The sequence below is a fragment of the Vidua chalybeata genome, chromosome 9 (genome assembly GCF_026979565.1).
Source record: "Vidua chalybeata isolate OUT-0048 chromosome 9, bVidCha1 merged haplotype, whole genome shotgun sequence".
Classification (NCBI taxonomy): domain Eukaryota; kingdom Metazoa; phylum Chordata; class Aves; order Passeriformes; family Viduidae; genus Vidua; species Vidua chalybeata.
This window is the reverse complement of record NC_071538.1, coordinates 12,608,468-12,632,132: the sequence shown is the minus strand read 5'-3', so window position 1 is coordinate 12,632,132 and position 23,665 is coordinate 12,608,468. Positions and strand designations below refer to the sequence as shown.

Sequence of the window (23,665 nt, the reverse complement as noted above, 5' to 3'; positions counted from 1 at the left end):
ATGGCAGCTCAGCTATTGGACTTGGGCTTGAGCCCAGTTTCAGTTGCCATCAGAGCAATTTTGTCCAAGAGACCTCTGTTGCTTTTTGCAGGCCTCTATAAAATGCCTGAACGGTGGCAGAGTTTGTGTTTTGAATGTCTAAGAGAGGTGAATAACTGAAGTTTACGACATCTCGTCTTGCCGGCTGGAGCTTTAATTATTTCCCCTCTGCCCCTCTAAGTAATTCTACCTTCACTTTACATTTCTGATGTTTAAATATTGTTTTTGGGCAGAGGTATATTGTGCATACATTTTCTTTTCCTTGACACATCTCTTCTGATCTACCAGAGAAAATAACAATGGAACTGGTATTTAAAAGACTTATAAAGAGGGTATTGATGTGAAAGTAGCAGCCTAGATTAGAGACCTGGAATGACAAATAAATAATGTCTCATCCAGGTGCACATGCCAGTCACCTTGATGTCAGTTGCAGAACTACCATTAATTCTGTGAGAATAGGATCTGATCCCAAATCCATAAATCCTTTCTCAGCAAGTTTTCTCTGATGATATTCCTGGCACAACCATGACTAAGAAAACCTGAAACTCTCACAAGAACGCCCAGTTTAATGAGATTTCCAGTCCCAGTTTCCATACCAGTAAAAATCCTCAAGAAATCCACATAAATTACAGCCAGGCTTTCTAAAGCTTTCAGCTTCAAATCCACTTTTGCAAAACAACTGACTCCAGCCAACAGTTGTGCCCTGCCTTTCCAGGGCACCAAGACTACCACTGGTTCTTCTCCATATGCAGTCCTCCTGCAACTTGGCTCTAAAACTGGTCAGAAATGGCGTGAACCTCTAAGAGACCAACACCACAAGCAGTACAAACTGGTTCCTAAATTCCTGGCTTTAGTAAATTCCCTTTCCAGCTTCTGCTCCAACAGCTGGAGGCTCCAAGAGTGGAGCTGCAGGGAATTCAGCTATGGTGGTCCAGGATGCCTTGGGACATCTCTGCTCCTCCTCCGGAGTGTGCACCCAGGCAGGAGGGGCAGAAGAAAGGAACGTGAACTCAGGCCAAGCCCATCAACTTGTATTAATTTGAAACATCACTGAAGGATCTTTGCTTGCACTCCAGGCTCTGAATTCAAGGAAAAGGAGTAACCAGATTTCCTTCTGCTCTGGGACAGCACCAGACTGCAGGGGGACTAAAAGTACACTTGGGTGCAGAGACATTTTAATCAGTGCAGGCAGCACACAAAGGTATTCCAGCTGAGAGAAGATCCTTGGGTCCTTTGCAATCTGTTTGCCTTTCACAGAGCATCCCACAGAAACCTCAGTGTTAGAGGAAGGTTGCCAGTCCTTGGGTTCACCTCACTGCTCTTTTAAAATCTTCCCAACAGCACTGTTAGAGCTGGATGGGAATTTTCAGCTGAGTTTTGGGATGGGAAGTGATGAATTGTCTGGCGTCCATATATTGATTTCAACACTCCCATTATGAAACCTAGAGTTATATGGGAGCTCTGCCTGGTCTCCTGAGAGCTTACAGGGTGGCCTGTGGATCCACAGCAAGCTCTTGCGTGTGTGTGGGTGAAAAAGTATTTCATCCCATGCTTAAGCCCGTGTCTGTTCAGCAGAGTGCTTAAGCCTCTCACGCTTCTTCAGCTATGAAGAGAAAATTTCTCAAATTATGTCTACATTTTTACATCTCAGATGTTGAAGAGAAATACAGTAAGGATATAGCCAAAATCCTTATATTATAGGGCAGGAGGGGCCAATAGAGTTTTCTTTCCTTTGAAAACAGAGAGACAGAATTAGACTTATACAGTAGAACTTGGCACAGGCATAATAATAAATATGATATGAAAATGTCAGGGACCCAGAGGAGCTGACATTAATGTATGTGCTTCTTTAAACCCAAATCCTACAGTGCACAGGCAACTTTCCCCATTCATCATGGGCAAAATTACACCAGAATTGGTGAATGTACACACTGCAGTTTGCAAGGCTCATTTTAGTTGCTTTCAGCATTTGTTTGAATATCTGCAACTGGCAAACAAAGACCAGGATTTGGGGTTGCACACACACTTTCAGTGGAGCAACACTGAGAGCAAAGGTGGGCAGCGGCCAGTCAGGACTCCCTGTTGAGCACAGTGAATTCTCCACCAGACCATCAAATGCAGTCCAAGGCTCGTCCAGCTTACCTCAACAGTTTAGGTGATGACATACCAGGGAAAAAAACAAATTGCAACCTCGAATACTGGAGTCTTTTCTTTCACCTGCTACGTGTCTTGCCTTCCTCGGTTGGCACAGGTGACGGAGGCCTCAAGACAGCTCTCACCATTGCATAGGCTATGCTTTGTTTCTACAATTAATATCTTGTTATACAACAGGAGTTTCTCAAATCAGAATTACAGGAATCAGCCTTCAGAACAGAAGTTCCCTTTTCACAAAAGGGTGATGCAGGCAGGTTTATTTTGGCCTCCTTAACTGAGGTGCTCTTTGCCGATTTAAGCTTCAGGTGAAAAGCAAATATTCAGGGATTTCAAAGCCCCTGTATTATGCAAGATCAGTGTACATTAAAAAGTTCCCTTGATTTCTTTTTAAAGGCTGCAGGCTGGATTTGCACTTGGAACAAGCTTTTCCCCAGTGGAGTATCTCCTGATTTACAACAGAGTGTCTGAAAAGAGAATGAGGCATTGCCTGTTTAATGAAGACTTTTAAATGAATCAGTTGCATGGTTTTGGTCAAAATTAGCATGCAAGTCTATTTCTAAAAGCAAAGTGATACTTTGCCTTAAAAACTAATAGTAAAAGAAATCCATACACAAAAACAGGCTGACCTCACTACAAGCATCTGGATGCCCAAATAAACATGAGCAGAGGGAATTCTAGCATCTGCAAACTGTTAATTCACCCTTTTCTTCTCTTTTGTAGGCCGGCCAAGTTCAATCTCCTGGTCGCCAACTTCTTGCTCCACTGAGACAACCCCACTGATGAACTGTGCTGGTGATGTCAGTAGCACCACTAATCAGCATTGGATCAGGATGCCTGACCTGGGGGATAAAGTCTCTTTATATTCCAGCCTGCAAGTGCTTCCTTTTTTCTTTTTTTCCCCTCCTTTTTTAGCTTTTGTGTTCCACACAGGATCCGAGATGACGAGTGAAAATGGTAAAGGGCTCCACAATCCTGGTGGAGAGAGGACCAGACTTCCAATGAGTTGGTTCCCAGTGACACAACAGTGGTGCTGGTGCCTGATTTGCACTGAACACTGCCTCAGCTGGGAGTGCAAAGCAGCTATTTGCATATTCACCATCTGTAAATCCCCATCCCTCAGTGTGCAGTTGGACAGCGGCCTCAAGGCACTTCCCTCCTGAAAAAACACTTCCAAGTAACACATGCAAACCCCAATTCCAGATCCCATGGCAGGTGCTAATGGCTTTCACAAAGGCTTTCAGGATTTCAATTAGTTGTGTTGCAGTTGCTCATAGTATCCATCACTTCCTTTCCTTTTCCAAACTACTGAGTAGAAATATGGTTCTCGAACAAAAACCCATCGCCACCTCTCCTCTGGCCCCTTCCCCCAAAATTCAACATCCATAACCTTCCAGCTCAGTTGTGGTCAGCTTGCTACCCGTTGATGAAGCATGTTCAAGCTACATAATCTGGATATCTCCTCAGGCTTTAGTTTTCAGAGAAAAATAAGAACATCTCTGTGGTGATCAAGACCATTGCAGACTTGAGTCACCTTGGAGATGTCCCTAACTCCTGCTCATTGCAGAAGGTGAAGGCTGAGCCTGCTTCTGTCTTTGGTACACCAAATATCTAGAATGATGTGTGCTGAAACTCCCTTGGGAATCCTCTGCAGAGAGGACAAAAGGGAAAGAGCTGGAGTTGAGGACTACAATGAGGAGATTTTATATTCTTGTGTTCTCGTACCAGTCCCATCCTATAGAAAAGTTGCACCATTCTTCTTTTCCCTACTGAAACAGAGTGCACCCCACTTCTGAGCTCCATTATGAAGAACCACCAGAGAACATTTACTTTGGAAGCAAGTAACTGCTGTTTGAGAGCTTGGATTAGATGGCCTTTAAAGGTTTCTTTCAGCCTGAACTATTCAATAATTCCTGCTTAGAGTCTAATTTATGATGACCAGAATCATTCATGATGGTGCTGCCCATCCAGTGATGAGTAGAGAATTCTGAAGGACAGGCAGGGAATTCACCTGTTCTGAGCATGGAAATGATCAAATTCTACTTCTGCTCTTGCTACTCTGGGATGGATTCTTCTGCTTTCATGGCAGCACACAGACATCTACAGCAAAGCCTGTATTTATTTTCTTTCAGAACATCTCAGAAATACCTAATCCATCAACAAATATAAATAAACTCAGCCACTTAAGCCTGCAGATGAGCAAGAGTGCTCTGACTGTCACACAAAGAGATCTCTGTTATCACCAGCTTCATCAGGAGCTGTGGGCAATCTGGCTTCCACCACACCACAGACAACAGCTGGGTCCTCTCTGACCTCTCAGATGTTGTGGAGGCTGGTGGGATAGTTAAACATGTGCTCTCCTCCACCCCAGAACTGTGGTCCAGAGACAATTTGCTTCCCTTCTTGCTGTGGGAGATGCTTGCATCTGATGGTACTTGCATTTCAACTCTGTCTCAGTAAAAGAATATTCTCTATGATATATTTATTATTTTAAGCAACAAAACCCACTGCCTTAAAGCCTACTGATTTGGCTGCTAATAACATTGTGAACTGGAGCAGCATCTGAATTTCTGAAGCAGTAAATCCAGCTCTCAGCTACAAAACTGACAGCTCTCATAAAAGAAAGAAAGAAAAAAATGCAAGTAAAACATCCTAAGGAAATTATCGTTCAAATTAACTGCAGACATAAATTTATCCATCTGTTATCATAAGTGTTACTTGAAAATTATTTGCCCATAAAAATGAAATAAGCCAGAGTGGTTTTTTTTCTTAAACATTGACTTCATGTGTATGGTCTTAGCTGCCAAAATATTAACTCTTTTTAACAGCCCGTGTGCTCTTGGCTGTGTGTCTCTTTTTTGACTGTAAATGGACCTTTATAAATTGTCTGTATAAATGATGTCTAAGGCACTTCACTGTTATTACAGATCAATAATTCCAAGTAGACCATCATGATTTTCAAAACACAGAACCCAAGTAAATGCCCAGATTTTACTTGGAAGTACTCTATTTAGCCACCATTATTCATTCAAAGGGAAAAGTTACCTTGTCTAATAAATGAAAAATATCATTGAACTGCACAAACAATAACTGCTGTTTCATTCCTAGGGTACAGTTACTGTGCATACAGATATAGTGAGATTTTCACATTAACTCTGAATATGGTAAACACTGGCAGGAGTGGAACAAAGTCTACAGAGCTGGGTACAGGGCTGGGTCTCTTTTACCCAGAGTCTGTATTTTTCTTGGAGAAGAGAAAGAAATGAAAGTAGAAATAAAAAATTGCTATCTTCACTTCTACATGTTTTATAAAGGAATAAATTAAAAGTCTGAATTACTTCAACGTATTTAAATAGTAAGTAACGTCATGGAAGATGGAAAAGGCAGAAATCTATTGAAAAGTCTATTTTTTTATTTTTAAGAATGACAGAAAACTGAAAAGTTCCTTTTAGAATTGTGTAAATTTTTTTGTTTGTTTTAATACGTTTGACTGGAACAAAACCCCCCCATCTTTCAACAGCATAAAAAAACTTTGTTTCACTTTATGAAAAACTGTTTTATCTCAGCTTGCTTGTATATTCAAGTGTCTGTCCCCTGCCCACTCCTTTGTCCCCAGGATTTGTATGTAGGATATCTCACAGCCTTGTGCTGTTACAGGTCAGACTTTGACTCAGAACCAGCTCTCCTAGGATGCACCACAAGGTCTTTGCAGCACAGCTCTAAGTGGCACACAGTGAAACTTTTAGTGGGAATCCCAGTTTACAGGAGAGCAATGACACCCAAGCATCTGTGATTTTGACTGACATCTGCAAAAATGGACTTGCTTTTCCAGAAGAAAACAGAAAAAATTTGTTTTCCACAAATGCCTACTTTTTTACCAAAAAAACAGACACCGGCATCCTCCAGCTCAGTGGCACCAGGCTCCTGCACCACCAGGCTGCCAGGATATCATCATCTTGTTTTTCATTTGAAGCCATTCACTGGATTTGTTTGGGTTTCTTGTGGGTTTTTTGGTTCTATGGTCATGGAGTAGGATACACCTAGCCAAACCTGACTGCAATTTGCAAAGACACCTACGTGGTGCCTTCTGCTTTAGTCAAGCATATTATACTAATTAATTATTAGATGCTACAGAACTACCCATCCATGGCACTGGAATCTTACAATAAGCTGAGGATGATGTCCCAAGAGAGCAATGGTGCCTCAGTTGCTGCATGCAGCTGTGCAAAAGCCAGGTAAAACTTCACTACAGCAGCATCCACAAGGTACAGCTCCCTGCAGGGAGGCCACCAGAAGAACAAGCAGGGCTCTGCCTCATGAGGGCTGTTTTCTGGGAGAGATCCTATTTCCCAGCCCCTTGGCTCCATTTATACCTGGGAGTAACAGGATACCTCTGAGTCCATATGAATCATCCTGCAGGGCTTGGGGCTCCCTCCTAGAGCAGCCCTGGTCTGTAAAACTGCATTTGTTGAAGTGTTTCCAAGGTGTTTTTCCCATAACAGGCTTATTTTCTTACTTAGGAAAATACTTATTTTCCCAATTTTATTTGGCAGCACAGTTTTATCCGATTCTTCCTTTCCCAGAAACTATGACGGAGATTATGAAATTTGGAAAACAATTCATAATACACATATATAATTAAATTACTATTCATTCATTATTTCCAATATCCTCAGAATTAGGGGATTAATGCAGAGATCATGCTTGGCATAAAGGGCAATATCTTCTGAAGCACATTGTCCAGAATATGTTTTTTCAAATTATTTCCCCTTCATCATGTTAGTCTCAGAGATGCAGAATCTTAAACTGCATTGCTCTGGGAGCAAATAAACTCCCACAGACTCTATCATACCTACCCTAACTGAAACTGCATTCCTAAAATTTTGCACTTCAGAATTCATGGGAATATGTGAAAGCCTCAACTTTCATCAAAAATATCCTTTACTTTTATAAAAGGTAAAACCAAACCCTCAAAGTTTTATAAAACAACTTGAATTCATGACCCAAGCACATACCAAAGAAACCCCCCAAAATAAAAGAACTAGATATAAGGATGCAAAATAAAAGATTTATCAGTAAAACCTACTCTTCAAATTCATGAATGCATGGGGGAAAAGAGGAAACAAAAATCCTTCAGGGGAAAAAAACCTGCATTTGAATCATAAGAGAACATGAACTTGCCTGCACTTTAGTCATATAAAAGTTTTGGCATTGAAAAAAATTAATATTCTTAGTGTTCACTGCATGAAGAAAAAAACACTCCAGAGAAGAAAGCAGGAATTAATTGTACTTAAAACAGGGATAGCCTGCAGGGATGGCCCAGTTTGGTGAGAAAGGCCAAAAGGATGCTGGAACAAAGAACCCAAAACAAAAAGCTTTCCTTGGCATCTCCTGCATCCCAGTTTTCAATATAGCTGGCTGTGTGTGTCTGTTCTGTCCTGCCACGCTCAGTGCTGGGGAAGCAAAACAGCCCAGCAACAAAGGCAGTTTTCAACACCACCAGAAATGGGCCTAAAAGACAAAATGAGACTTGCTCTTTATGAGCCAGCTTTCCCAAGGGATGCTCCCTGGGAGTTTCAGGTAGGTGCCCTCTGATGGGGACAGGGAAAGAAAGCTCAAACCTCCCATAAATTAGAAGTGCCTTTTTAAAGAATGTAACATGGAATTAGCATCCATTGGCTTGATTTCACCTCTGTTATTAGCACAAAGAGCTGCAGTGGGTTGGATCCATGACCCAGGTGTAGAGCACGACAAGTAGGCAGTGATGCCCAGTTTATCCTCTCAGCTCCAATTATGTACTGGTTAAGGGATTTCCAAAACTGGAAACCATTATCTAAACCATCATGTTCGATAATCTCTGATAAACCTCACTCCTTAGGTTAGCCAGGCTGGTTTTTATAAATGCCTGTCCAATTATGAGCCATCATGATATATTTTCCTACTGTAAAAACAGTTAAGCAAAACTTCTTGGCCAGAAATATCAGCCAAGCCTGAGATTAAATAAGCTTGGGAAAATTCAGTCCGGATACACTCAAAAAATAAATACATCAAAATGCACGTGTCTCTGCTAAAACCCACAGTCTTTAATCAAAATTCCCACTGAAGTGAGTAGCAAAAGGTGAGTTGTTGCCAAAGTTCATAGCAAGAGCCATGGGATGAGAAGCAAAATTCTGTCAAAAATGAGAAATTGCCAAGGAGAGGGAGCAGGAGGAGCAGATTGGTTCTCGACACAGCAATCTCAGCCTGCCTTGAAGTCGAGGGAGCTCAAAGAGACACTTAAGCTGGTGCTCAGGATTCTGCTGAGCAGAGGCCTGAACGATTATTATTTATACTCTTATCACACAGAAATGTGAATTCCATTGGTCAAGGGAAAAGAAATAAAAAAAGGAGAAAGAGGACAGTAGCATGTACTGTCACAGGCTCACAGAAGCACTGCAGACATCTTTGTTCTGCAGACTTCAGGGAGAGCATTTAAACAGGAACACTTTGGATTTTTACTTAATGGTTTAAAATGCTGGTATTTAGCTACACACACAACTCATGCACTTGTGCAAAGTGCAGCCAGTCTGTACAGACACACCACCAAAGCAGCTCAGTTACCCATAGAGAAGGTTTAATTGCAGCAACCCCAGAAGGTTTGAAATCCTGGGCCAGCTTCTGGAGCCACACACACGTCCCTGTGCCACCAAAGGGTTTGTGTTCGGCCACTCACTGCCATCAGCACCTGGGCTTACAAATTCAAAGGCAACTAACCATCTTCTACACCTGTGGCCAAGTAGCCCACAGGTCTGGGAATGGAACAAACACAACAGCATGAAAAGTGCTTACAGCTTCACATTTCTACAGCCAGATGGAAAAAAAAAAGTAAGTGCAGCCTGCCTGGACCTAGATGCACATCCTACAACAACTCACTCAATTTCAAAAGTGGGTCTGGACAAACAAAAGTCTTTCTGCTTCAAAGGGAAGCCTTGTAAGAAATCTTCCCCAGGCCCAAAGACCTGAAGCATTCCAAACACTTTACTTCCAATCATGGTAACAAAGGAAAACAGAAAAAAATCATGCCATACCTGCTCCAAAGGCAAAGAAGAAGCTCTTGTCTCTGTTCTCCCTTAAAAGTGACATCACTCTTCTCCCCATCCTCTCATTCCTCTTGTAGATGAGCTCCTGTCTGAAGTAGCTGTCTATTTCCTGAGCTGTCACCTGCTCGTGGGGTGGGAGTGTTGTGTTGATGAAATTTGGCACCTGAAACAGAGAGAGAGGCCATAGCCCAGGTGGCACTGGTTAAGGAACCCGCAAAACAATACATGTTTTAATCCAGGCTTCTTTAAGCCACCTGAGCACCACTATTACACAAAAAACCACTAGAGGATCAGAACCTGGGAGGTTGTTAAGAACTCTCAAAAAAATAACAAAAAAGAAAAGAAATTCCCAATTAAAGTGAAACTAGTATTTTACTACAGGAAACTTTAGTTAATTTTGATTTTTCTTTGTCCCTTTGTGAAAATGTAGTTTCAGATGTTACATTTGGGTGAGTTACTTGGACCTTTATTCTATGCATGTTCAAAAAAAATCATTGGCTGTTTAATACCAAATTCCTGTGATCTGTTCTCAGCTGAGGTCACCATGAACTAAGGAAGGACTGTAAGATTTGGCTTGTATATGTGGCTTTTTAAGAACCTAACAGTTTAAAAAGAGGAAAGGATGGCAAATGCAGACACAGGAAGATGCACACAGAGTAAACCCCCTTATCCTTACATGCTATTAGGTCTCACCAGAGAAGACCACGCATTACAACACATAAATCCCTGGAATATTCCTGATGTATCCGAGGAAGGGAGTTCCACAAGAACTGCTCTTTCAGTCCCTGCTTTTGTGAGGAGAGATGTTCACAGGCACAGCAGAAAGGCTGAAAGCCCAAGGACTTGGGTCAGGGCAGCAGACCCAGGAATGAGCCAAGATCCAATGGACAGATAAGCCAAAAGTCTCTGATTATTAGGAAAACAACTTGTTTTGAAACAGTGAAAGTCCCAGGTCTACCACAAGGGTTTGGGAGCCCACGTGCCCTGCAGAGAGAAGAGCTGTAAGAGGGCAGTGTTTGATGGCTGCTAACAGGACCCAAGCACATTCTGGTGATTTTCTGTCCCTCACCACTGGAAAGCAGCTTAAACTGCAAACCCCAGGTTCAGATTTCTGAGTCCCTAGGTACATGTAAAGCTGCCAGGATTTCCAGTGTTAATCTGAGTCGGTGGTAATGACATTGCATGCACAGCCCATGAGGGGAACATCCCTCACTCACTGTGCTGAAACACTTGGTGCAGTGACTCTGTTTCTTGGGTTAACTTCATCTCTGGTTTTCTACTGTACAAAATTCCTGTACTCATTTTCTAAAAATTGCCTTTAGATTTTGTTTTTCAGCTTACCTTTTCCCGTTCCACTTGGTCACATGGTTTTATCACAACAATTTTTGTCTCTTCCCACCCTCTTTGCTTATACTGCTTCTCCAAAAGTTTTCAGCAAGTCTTAGGGAGAAAAACAGATTTCCATCTTCCCAGTGACTCTCCTTAAAGCTTTTTTATTGCAGCCCCATCTGCATCACTCCTAATATATGTGAGGGACCAAGCAGCAGAGATTTCTCATCATGCATCATGCTGGATGAGTCTACCCCTCACTCCGGATTGACACTAAAGACTGGTCCCAGTTGAGTGAGACAGAAAAGAGGACCACATCTTCTGAACCAGGGGATCCCAAGGGGATTGAGATAATACTCCATGTGAGAGACCCTGCCCCAGCCTATTGGGTCTCACAGACCAGCTGGACCTTTGATTTTCCAAACTGCTTCTCAACCTGCTTTGCCAAACCACCGTGCTCCTCACAGCATGTCATTCTTTAAGGGTTCAGTCACATTACCCTGAGTCATTTCTTCCTCCAGGCTTTCCAGCATGGCTTGGCATCACCAGTGTAACCTGTGAACTCCTCAGAGCATGCATGTACTTTGCACCTTGTTCTCAGTTTAGTCCTGAGCCAGCACTCAACAAGTAATACGTCCCATTAAGTCAGACCTATTGGAGACACCAGTTTCCTGTGAAAGCCCAAGGAAGTTACCTCTGTGTCTGGCAAAAATACGTGTTTGTCTCAAAGGGATGGAGGAGCAGACTGACGGTGTCAAAGAGATAAAATGCTGCTGGCTACAGCAGCAAAGGACATAGTGGCTTCCATTCCTGGTGAAAAACAGGGAGCGATTTATACTGTAGGAATCAAGTCTGAGGAATGAGCAGCCATTTTACACTTGCAGTAACCTCTGTAATGCAAAGCTGCAAATCAATTGGTGCTTGGAGATATCACAAACCTTTGCATGTCCTCTACACTGGGGCTCTCAGGCAGGAGTCAGGGAAGCCTTTAGGCACTGAAGTGAAAAGTGACACTTTCTGGAAGAATCTAAAGGTTCAACACCCACATAAGAGAAGTCTCTTCTTTCCTGCTTCTGGCTGAAGGGAAGTGAAGGCTGGGACCTGGTTTTGAATCACTTGAGACGCTTTGGGGAAAGCAAGGTAAAGCCTTGCTTGTGAGCACAACCTGCTCCTACACAAAGCAGGAGCAGCAATGCTGGGGGACCAAGCATTGTGCATCCCACTGGTGATGGAGATAGCCAAAAAGCAGATGTTGTCTAAGATCTTTGCCAAGAAGGGAAGCACCCTTCACCTCCTTGTGCAACTCCATCACTTGCAATCCTAAATCCACATTTAACCTATAGTTTGTTCCTTCTCTTTATCCTAGAACACAGTACACAAAACAGAGCCATTTACTTGCCTTTTTCTCCCCCTTCCCTATTTTTCCCCCTTCCATTTTTTTCCTTCTCTTCTGTGGGAAAAAGTTAGCCAATGGCAGAGAGACAAACTTAAAACCAAGGACTGGGTTTTGTCAATCTTTCTTTTGCTTGCCCAAGGAACAAGACGAAGGCATCACCTAGAGAGGCACAGCATCAGCTACAGGTCCTGCTGCACTGTGTGCATTCCTGCATTTCTGATGCCTGGCAAAAATAAATTCTGCAGGTGTGTTTCAGTGTGTGTGTGGCAGGGGACAGAAGATAAATGACTGCAGTGAGTATGCCCCTACACAGTAGTGCAACCACACTCTGAGCTGTGACACTTGCCCCATTAATCACCTCCGCTCCTCCCTGTATCCAGGTCCTTTCCACAGTCAGTGACACACACCATGCCTGGCTTCAGGGAGACAGCTGCTCCTGTTGATTTAAGAAACCCTTAAACCAGACAGGGATCAGGAAGTCAAGAAACAGTCACACGCAATTAGGAAACTCTTAACTGGAGCCAGAATTTAAGTTTGGGGTTTTTTTTTTTGGAAAAGAGAAGACCTGTTATTTTTAAAGGATGGGCTAAATATGCACCAAAAGGATGCACCTTCCCCCTTCTACTTTTATTTTGTTTTCATTCTGTGAAAAAATTAACGTTTTAATGATATGAATCTGTTGTTTTTGACCTGAGAGTGAATGGATGAAACTTTTGCTGTGCCCCTGGTGAGGGACTAAGCTAATAATATCTGAATATTGCTACCAGTATTTAAATGTACAATGTTGATGTTGAAAAATCCAAACTTCTAATTTTGCTGTTCACCTAAGAGTGTAACAGCTGGATCAGCAGAAAAATGCATCACCTGGGGTGTGCTCACTTCTAGTGGTTACACATGACAAGAGATAGATAGATTCTTTACATCCAGTCTCTGCAAGGTGTGCAGTTTTCTGAGAACCCAACCAACTCATATTTATATATAATTCTAGTGGAAACTCAATAATGTGTCTCACTGAGGCATTCAAAATAAAGAATATTTTGATTTTTTTTTAATAAGGTAGCATTCCTCCTTTTTTCTATTCCCATTTCCTTTAGGTTACAGCTTTCCTACAGACAGTACAGATGGACCACAAACTCAGTCATTAGGTACACCCTGCATTTCTCAGTCAAACTTTTAAGGTTAAAGAAAGGGACTATGAGAATAAAAAAGAAATCCCAGCTTTGCAAAAATTTCTTCCCCTTCCCACTGTCTGTGTAGTTACACTTGAGTCAGTATCCCTGATGGAATATATGTGTGGATAAAGCCCTGTACACACGTCTGAGCTCACAGTGCTGCGGGATGTGGGCCATAATTCTTCACCTTTGAAGTCAGTGGGAGCTTTAGGGAGAAGAAAGAGGAAGGATTGTGGAGTGGTTATGACACTACCCTGAAAAAATGGTTCTGCTCCCATGGGTGATACAAATCTCTTACATGATCACAAGCATGTCATTTGGGTTTAAACCTTCAAAGGAAACTCAGCACTTAACCTCCACTAAGTGTCTTTGAAGCATTTGGCTTTATTCCTCCTGTGTCTCAAAAGTCCATCTGTAAAACGGGGACAGCAAGACTTTCTACCTTGATGTTACATACAAGGCACTGGCTCAGTCTGGCTCTGGAGGGACCCAAAGGAAGATCCAAAGTCCAACATGATGCTCAGCAGTAACCTCTCTTCACATTAATTTCCACAGAGGCTTGGATTCTGCTGCAATCATTAGCATAAGAGCTAACAAGATACTTTAGCTTAGAAAAATGCATCAGCCATAACTCAAGATCAATGCTATGCTTTCAGCTTTGTCTGTAGAGACAGAGAGAAAGAAAAGACAGAAAAAAAAAAAAAAGAAAAGCAAAATATTTTGGTGTGGAGTATTTTATCACATTTAGGGCTTACTGCCAAAGTTCAGCTGAAAATTCATGGACACAGGACTACATTAAAAGTCCATTTTTTAAATTTACTATTTTTTAATATTTGGACAAATATTCTGGGCAGAGGCACAATGCCAAAGTTGTGAACATCTATGTGCAAATAATTTTTTTTGGACACACATAAGCACCATCATCTTTGATTACATTTTTTTTCCTACTTTGGATTTATTGGCTACAGTGGAACTGCTCTAGACTCAGTCCAGTATCAAATCACTATCATATGTGGAATAACAGTGTTATCATTCCTACTCCTATGCACTACATTTCCCAGTCCTCTGATAACCTTGTTTAGCCTCGTTCTGTTCCAGTGATGAGAGTGTATTTCTGGAATGTGCATTCAAATGCTAATATTATGTCAATCAAAAAAACCAATATTACCAACAATGGTATAAAGAGCTGTGTGCCTTTCCTCACCTGCTTGTGGGCAGAGGTGATCTTCAACCATAATTCTACTTGCAGATGGAGAAGAGGAAGCTGAGAAAGGGAAATGGGATGCCAGCCCCTGCCATGAAACACACAGTGAACCTAAAACCTCTTCAGCAATTATCTTCCTGTATCTTGGTCAATCCTCTAGGCTTTTGAAACTCCTCTCTCCCACTGTACTAATCAGAAGATGACTCAAGGATTTCCAGCCTCATCTCCTGAGAAATATCCAAACTCCAGACTCCTGCATGTACAGCATCATCACCGACAGTTGCAGGGGCATCTCTTAATAAAACAAATGCCTTATTTCCTTATTTCTCCTTCTCTCCCCAGAGGGTTCACAGCTAAATAGAGAAAACAGAAGGCAGCACACCCAGGGTCAAAGGGACAACTATGGCAAGACAAGGAGCTGGCCATCAGCTTCCAGAGTTCCAGTCCAGCACCTCAATACAAACCCCATCCATCCCTCCCTGACAAGACAGCTCCGCCTCCACACTCGTAATCCTTATCTCCAGTTGTGAGCAGGGAGTTGTTCCCAGCTACATTAATTTTTTTAAAACACGATAAAGATTGGGTTCTCTTTATTAGTCTTCTGGTTTATGAGCTTTATGTGGGCAGAGGCCAGAAGACAAGTAAGGGATCCAGCTTTGAAGGATTTTCCCTGCACCATGCAGGTCAGGAACCTTTATACAGTTGACAGCACTATGAAAGATAAGGATCTCATGAGCTGACAGGCGGCTTATGGGGGCTGCCAGGGAGCCAGAACAGCATCCCAACACCCACTGGCTCCTCCAGCAAACCAAATGGCCCTAAATTCACACCAGCCCTTCCTGGGTCACAGGCTGACATCTGAGATCCAGTTATCATTCCTTTATGAAGGGAGGACACCCTCCTGTTAACCATCCTTGACAAGGCATTGTGGCTTTTACTGCAGGGATGCAAAATATACTGCTCTGGACTTGGAAGACACCTGTTTTCCTCTGATTTATGGACCCTTCTGGCATCTGGGAGAACAATATCCTCTTACTGCAGCCTCTGATAGGAAGGATTGAAATAGTGCAAAGTGAATGGGCTGTGAGAACAAGTATCTCCACAAGGAGGACGTGGCTGCCACAAAAGCAAAAGATGCTGCCAACTCAACTGGTTTTCCTCCAGCACTCCCAAGCTTCCTTCATGAGGGAGACCAGCAATGGCCAAGGAGGGAGTGTCAGGTTAAACTGATTTAATCCAAAGCCCAAAGTTGGCAGCTGCCAGGAAGATAAGCTTCCAGCTTGTTATGGAAAACGGAAACCAGGAAGGAACAGTCTCCAGTTTGAGCATGTGATTAACCCATTATGACTTTCTCTTAAGCACTAAAATTTAAAGTAATATATTAGAAGTCTGAGTGGACTGTAAAAGGAGTATTTCATGTTTGAAGTAAAGTTCAGTTCCATCTTTTCTTTCCCTTTTCCAGAGTTGGAGGGAGGAAAAAGGCAAAAATACTTTTTGCTTGAAGGGAAGTGAGGAACACAAGCAAGAACATTTCTTGGGACCAACTCTGGGGAGCCACTTCTGGCCATGAGCTAATCCCTGCCCACCTCCCAGCAGTGCTCATGGTCCATAGATGTTGCAGTTATATCACATTTTGGGTTAGTGAGATTTCTGTAACTGGCCTCTCTGATTTAAAGCTAGTGGGATACCCCTCAGCACGCCATGGTATCTTGAGTGTGAAAATAGAGGTCTTTGAGTTTCAAAGTGGCTACCTCAGATCTAGGGGCCACTGGAGCATCAAAACTTGTAAATGCAGGAAAATTACAAATATGAGAAGACGTGGAGGGGAAGAACAGGCTGAATTCCGGTGAAGTCTCTATAGACAGTGAACGATACTTTTAAAAACCAGCTCTGCAGGTGACAAAAAAGCTGTAGGAGTCATTGCTGGCCTGAGTGCAAAGCTGCCTGCAGGCAGGGTGGGCTGCAGCCCTTGGACACCCCTGTATCTGCAGTTTCAGCCCTCGCTGCATCTGCATGGACACCCTCCCTGGGAGCACCAAACCCATCTTCTTCCAGGTGGCACCTGGCCAAACAACAGCTGTGTGTTCTGCCTAGTTTTACCTCCTCTGTCCATTTGGGCCAAAAGAAACCATGTTAAAAAAAAAAAAAAAAAGGTCACAAGGATGGGCTGTGCATCTCGCACACTCACAGCTTGGGAGGGTGATATTTCTATCCCTGTTAAAAAAGACTTTCAACAAATCCCTGAGAAGTCATGACCTCCATGTATGTTTTCTATTTGTTTTTCCACACCAGTTAAATAGCTGCTTTCCAAGCACTTGGGAAAAAAAAGGAAAAGAAGAAGCAAGCAACATCAACCCCTCCTCCAAGGCCTCCCTCCCCACCCCAACCCCGTCCCTGCTCCCCCTTGGTCGCGATGCCAAAATATGCAGCCGGCCTCTCTATCTGAATGAATGTTTTGATTAAAGAAGTCTTAACAAAACAGAGTCAGAACAATGATCCCGTCCCCCTTTCTGCAAGCTTCACCCAGCTCTGTGGAGTATATTTAGGACCAGATTACAGGGACCTGCTCATTAATTGACTAAGGATGACAAGCCTGCAGTGTATGCAAATAAAGGTTTGGGGGTTTCGGAGGGGAGGGTAAATTTTAACAACCTAATGATACTCCTGCCACACTTAAAACCCTTTTAATGTTGGGATTTTTTTGAGGCCAGCTTTCATGAGCTTGCAAACATATGGAAAAGTTCAAGTTTTTCTATTTCCCTTCCAAATGCTTTCTTTTCTTTGACAAAGAATATTTTTTTTTCTGTTCAGACACTAAAACCATCACCTATTATATTGCCATGACACCCAAGGAAAGACACTGATCAAAGAGCAAAGCAGGGCAATAAAGTGAAAAAAATGGGGCCAGAAGGTTTGGGTTTGGGGTTGCTTTATTAAAGAACTGCAATTCTTTTTCCAAAAGTATTTTTCATTTTGTCTTCTTTTACACAGTGGGAAAACAGTTGGTTAGTAGAGGGTACACACTCAGGTTTGTCTTGAATATGTATTGTTCAGGGCTCTTCAATAAGTTTCTTTCCATCCCTGTTTAGTGAGATTCCAGGAAAAGTTCTAATGTGTATGTGAAATTTGCAATATTATTTTAACCTGAGGGAAGTCTGATCCAAAATATATGATTTGTGCAATATCACATAACTTAGCAAGGAGCAGAAATCTGGTTCATAACACCACAGCAGCTGGGCTGGACATGGGACCTCTGGAGCTGACCCTCAAGGGAGTGCACTGCAGAGGTGACTCTGCCTTCCTGTTTGGTCCTAGAGAAAGTCCAGGCTTCTCCCAGTCCAACCAGCTTTCTAGTTATGCTGGCATCTGAAACAAACTGGATTATAGCCCTTGAACTGATTTTAACTTTCTTTAAGATAGGGTTACTTGAGAGGTCTAGTACCAGATGAAAAGATGGAGAACATCTCCAAGAAAGCTTTTAGAAGTGGAACAAGGACCAGTGAGGAGAAAAATAAGGAATAATTCAGATTAAGATACCTCTGAAATGGATTTCTTTGCATCCAAGCTGGAAGAGCTCTACAAGTCTTTGGGTTTAGAAGATCTAGGTCTGAAGTCACCATCAGAGAGCTCAACCAGTTTACACTGGAGATACCAAATCTATGGCATTCACCATTTGGTAATGCACACCAACAGTGTCAGGTGAGGAAATGTTGTGTCCAGGGTACCCAAGAACATGGTCTATTCAATAATGTCTTAACACTAATCCTGCCAAGGCCTGCCAAGCCAACCAAGCTGCCCCCTTATCCCACTTTTCTCTTCCTCACAATCATAATGAGGAGCAAATATAACTTCTAGATAAAACAAGAAGAAAGAAAAAGCACTTTGTCCATTCAACCAACAAGATACTATTTAAAATACCAACAAGTCTTTTTCATTTCTCTTTAACAAGTATTTCCAAAAAACACTTCATAAACCAGCTCTTTAAAATGAAGGGAAAGTAAATGCTTTACAGCAAATGTACAACACAGCACAGAAAGCAGCACCTTCAACTCCAAATATTTTTTACCAGTCACTCCTTCATACACATTTATAGTCTATTCCTGTACTAATAAATACAGATAGTCAACAATGCCTAAATGTTTTAATGTAAATCAGCCCTTTTCTGTAGGTGAATATGTTATTTTTCTAATAATGTAGCAGTCTGAAAGAAAAATCTTAGCTTTTTAATGTCTTGTTCCAATTTCTCCATGACTCTCTTTTCTCTCACATTGCTTTCTTCATGGAAAGAGGATGGAAAGAACTTCCAAGGTGAAACAACTCCAAATGCAAAGATGTCATGAAAATTTTCAAGCAAGAACAACCTATTTTCAAAACCTGTAGCATGAAAATTATTTGGGCATGTTCCAGATTATTAATAAAAAAACAATCTCTGCAATGTTTTCCCCAGCACTGTCATCAACAAGTACACTTCACTCTCAATCTGGATCTGCAACCAATTTTCTGAAACACATAAGCCAAAATACAATATTGCTCCAATCTGGAATCCTGTTCTGACATAATATGAAAATTAGACTCTGAAAATTTTGGCTACACTCCTGTTTTTTTGTTCACTTCCAAATGCTCCCAGTGTACCAAAACACGGAGCTGTAACTCAGGTGTAAGTGGAGAGAAATTATGATCCCACCATGGCAGAGCAAGAGCTCTTCTGGGCTATGGGAAGGCAGCTCCTCTGCAGCAGCCTCTCCAGAGAGCAGAAGGTGGGGGACAGGCTCTGCTGGCTGTGGGCACAGGCAGCACTGAGCACTCGTGTCACCTGGCATCAGGACTGCCATCAGCGTCCTCCTGACAAACACTCCTGAAGTGTGACTGACCCTCTGCCTCTACCCACAATGGGAAACTCGTGGGATGGCTCCCCTGGTGCTGGAGACAGCCTTGCACTGGCTTTTCTGGAAAGCCCACAATCATTTTCCCTGGAAGAACGAGAGGCTGTGCCAGTTTGCCTGCACTTTGTTACGGCTGAGAACGATAAGATGCTTCCAGAGCATTGCGTTACAATAGCTGTGCCTTCAGTTCATGGATTTATCTTCCTCTGCCCTAGATAAAACTCCATTCCTTGGACAAATTAAGTCTGCTTGTCATTCAACACTCTACCTAATGGTCTCAGCTGTGTGTTCCTGCAGTTACTGAAGTTGGAGCATTCCACAGATAGTTCTCATTGATTTGAGAAGTGAGCCAGAAATCCAGTTGTATTTTATCCAAAATGACAATGGGGTAAGTTAATGATGTAATTAGAATTATCAGGACCCTTAAATTTTAAAGGACAGGTTTCAGCAAAGAATGATAACATTTTTAAACAAGTATGCAACACAACCTGGTGATTTATAAACAGCAAATGTCTTGTGAAGTGAGGCACTAAACATTTTCTTCTTTAGTTTAGGGAGGCTGATACTGACATGGACTTAGTTTATGACTCTCTAATGTCATGTTATCAAGATCATCATGTGCTTTTCAGAAGGCAACACTCACTATCTAAATCCACCCATGGCATTCCAAACTGCAGAGACAACTTGAGATATGGATGGAATCATTCGAGTAAGATATCCAAAAAGCTTGGCTGATTCTGATGGACACAGCTTGAAGGAGGCGGCACAGCACGTGAAAGGGATTGAGAGCTGTCTGTAAGCTGTGGTGACCACCAAACAACTTCCCTGCACAGCTTGTTTAACCATGTAGGATGAAGCCAAGACCTTACACCTGCTGTCAATGAGAAGATCTTTATGCTGAGCTGAGCACAAAGCCTGAAAATGGGTTAGTCACTCAGTTGATTTATGCACTTTGATATCCAGTGATGGCTCAGCCTGCTGGGTGAATACAAAGCCTGCTGAAGGCATGGAAATATTCTCCATTACTTCAGTGGGCTCTCAATACAATCTAACTCACAAACCATATAGGCTTCCTGGATGAAAGATGCTTTGGAAGTGTCAGATATGACTCTTGCCCTATGCTGTTTACCCTAAATGGGACACGCAGATAATAAGTATGAAACTTGGGTAGTTGGGCCAGTAGAAATTGTCTACAAAGTGATCAGCAAAGCTGCAGGTCTCTGACATGCCAGATCAGCAATGAGAGAGGATAAACCATCTTCTCCTGGGACAGGAGCCTCTCCTCAGGTCAGGAGAATGGCTGGGGACAGACAATGAGAGATAACACCTGAGACAACAGCCACAATTTTTGGGAAAGGGTGAAGGACAAAAATCTAAGCCTTGGATTTTCAATTTTCCTCCTAATAAAGAGTACATAGGGGTACAAGGAAACATAGAACAAGCTAATTCAATGCTGGCAAAGATGAATTTGCTTTACAGAACTGTCCTTAAAAACTGAATAGCTCAAAACTGACCACAGGACGTAACTGGTGCAAAAAACCCGACACAATAAACAATAAATTGTTCTGCACCCTATTTTTTCTCCATGGAGGCTTTGGGTCACTAGGCAATTTCTTAGCTGTCTCAGGTAAAAAAGTATCATCTGGAGACAGATAATTTTCTAATTTTGAACTAACAGATTTTTTGCATTTTAATACTTCTGAACACACTGACCTCAATTCCCTAGTGAGAGCTTCAGACAGAATACAGAAGTTAAAACTACTGATCCAATCCAATCCAATCCAATCCAATCCAATCCAATCCAATCCATTTTTCCTTTTAGGGAACATTTACAAGAGCAGAGAAAGAAACTGAATTCTTCGAGGGGAAAAATAGTCTGGAGAAAGAGCAGAAAATACACTCATCCTATCTTTAGCTTAGAATACTTTCTCTTTGGTATCATTTTGACTCTGCCCAGGAGCCTCAACATAAGCCTCTTGATTGCAAAAGTCACAAGAGAATCAAGTGTTTAAAGAAGGCTACTGAAAAAAGAGAGATGTTTCCTCCTGCACTTTTGGGTCATAGTCTAACTTACTAAATTCCACCCCCCCCCATAAAATTTTACTAAGTTTAAATAAGGGTTTTTACACTTGATAAAATGCTGCTTGCAAACAAAGATTAAAAAATGTAGAGGGAGAGGAATTATGAATGTAGTATAACCACAGGAAAGCAGAGGTGTTTCCTCTTTCACTGTTCTTAATTAAAATAAAATTTTAAAAACCCACTGAAACTCAGAAGGATTTGTTTATTCCTCTGCTCTCATCAGGGCTGATGGTTCTGGGAAAGGAAAGAGTCAGGGACATGGGGCCCTGCTCACACCCCTTCCTTCTGGGCACCCTGGCCAAGCTGCACTTCCCAAGCCCAAGGTGAGCAGCGTCTCCCTGGGGTGGTCCTGTCCCTACCATGGGTGACAAAGGAGCTGTCTTCTGACCTAAAACCTGGTTTGGACTAGGAAATACCTTTCCCTGCACCTTTCCTGCCAGCACCATCCGTCTGTGCACCCCCTTAGCACAGTCTTGGTCCCAGAAGGACTCTGCCCTCTCCTCCCAAATGCTTCAGGACTCAGGAATGTGCAGGAAACATCACACTTCCCAAACTCTCTTGGGGAGGCTGAGGAGGCTCAAGGAACTTATCTGTAACATGTCAGGTCAACAGTGCTGGTATTTCCTCTTCTGGTCCTTTCTGCTTCAAGATGATTTTTGCACTAAAGGCACCTGAGCATCTTGCAGACAGCTACTGAAGCTGCTTCATCTCTGAAAAGTCACACTGGAGGCTTTTAGGAAGTTACTGCACCCACATAAATACTCTCCCTGCCACTGTCCCCACAGTGACCTTGTCCCCTCCTTCCCAGTCCATTACAGCCACCTGAACCATCAGCTCTGAACTGAGCCAACTGATGGACAGTTTACCTTTATTCTGCAGTTCCTGATAACCTTCAAGGGACAAGCAGGCATGAATAACCTTAAAACAGCATCCCAAATTAGTCCTCAAAGACTGAGTCACATCCTTTTGCAGCTCTCCTGAGTTGCCCCAGATGGAGCTGAATTCTCTGGCCTCCAGCATTCACATAGGTGTTGATTCTTACAACCCCATTCCTGATCTTTCGTTCCATTCTATTGGGTATTACAAGGTTGTGGTAACAGTACCAGCTTCAACTCTTATCAGACCTCTAAAGAGCTGGGCCAGCAGCTGGATATCATGGAAGAAGAGACACACCCTCTAAAATCACTGTGGCACTCTTGTCCCAAGACTGGCATGGGTACCTACCCTGAACTGCAACAGACTCAGCACATGATAAATCCCTGTGCCTGCATTTAATGTCTCCAGAGAGAGATCCCACGGGGGATCTTTCATGTGTAATATCTGAGTCAGGCTAATCTAATTTGGTAACCAAATGGCAAAACTCTCCATGACAGACAGAGTCTTTCATCCTTGCAAAAAACCACAGAGAACAAACTTTGGAATGACCCCAACTGCAAAACCTGACTTGAATAGGGAGTTTATTTTATGTTTTAATTTTCTATTTTGTTCTGCTTGCTGCTAAAATAAATGGTATAGAGCTGGTTTATAAAAACACTACCAAACAAAAAACTCTTTACCCAACAGTTCTGCACAATATTTAGAGTTCTGCAGGGACCAGTATACATAGAGGGATTTTAATTTTCCATGGCCTGTAAGCGTTATAATCTCCATCAACTGCATGCACTCTGGGACCATGACTAACACCAGGGCTTGAACTCTGACTGGTTGTTGGATTTTTCTTCTGTCTTTAACACTGTTTTGAAACTCACACTTAATCCCATAATTTGCAGGAATAAAGAAGTTTTACAGCAAACAGTTCCTCTCAAGTCTAACCCACAGGTCTGTTATAGGACAATGTATCAATAAATCAGAGGTGTCTGTGAGTCCATGCAACTGCTATGAAAGACCACAACATCTTAGGGATAAAGGCTTTACTTATTAGGAGAAATTACACTGGTGGAGATTAAAAGGTGACACAGGACATTCAGACACCAGGACTGTCTTCATGGGTTTGACTACTAGCAGTCCTTTCATAGCATCTGTGGCAAATATTCCACTACATCTTGCTTGTTAATTCCTTGTTTAGCATGTGTGCTGTGCCTCAACATTTCAGGAATAGTTACAACCACTGACTTCTCCAGGATCCTCAAAAGTCATGAGCTCTCTACCTTTTCCAACTCTTATTCCCCATCTTTAAAGACATATTCCTACCCAAGTTGCTTTCTCCCCTTACTTTTAAGTGCAAAGCTGACAGAATGAACAGCTCTGGCAGCTTTGGTATGACACACTCTTGTGTTTCAGTGTTTTGCCATGTTAACCACCCTGGTATGTCCTGCTCAGCCACACTAAAA

General features: G+C 42.4%; 1 protein-coding gene across 2 annotated transcripts in view; it reads right to left on the bottom strand.

Moving 5' to 3' along the window:
- TRABD2B (TraB domain containing 2B) overlaps positions 1–23,665 on the bottom strand; it is a 261,641-nt gene that overhangs the window by 94,257 nt on the left and 143,719 nt on the right. For both annotated transcript variants that reach the window (XM_053951106.1, XM_053951105.1), the window contains one exon: positions 9,258–9,432. In XM_053951106.1, the coding sequence (XP_053807081.1) occupies positions 9,258–9,432 (175 nt within the window). The remainder of the gene's footprint in view (positions 1–9,257; positions 9,433–23,665) is intronic.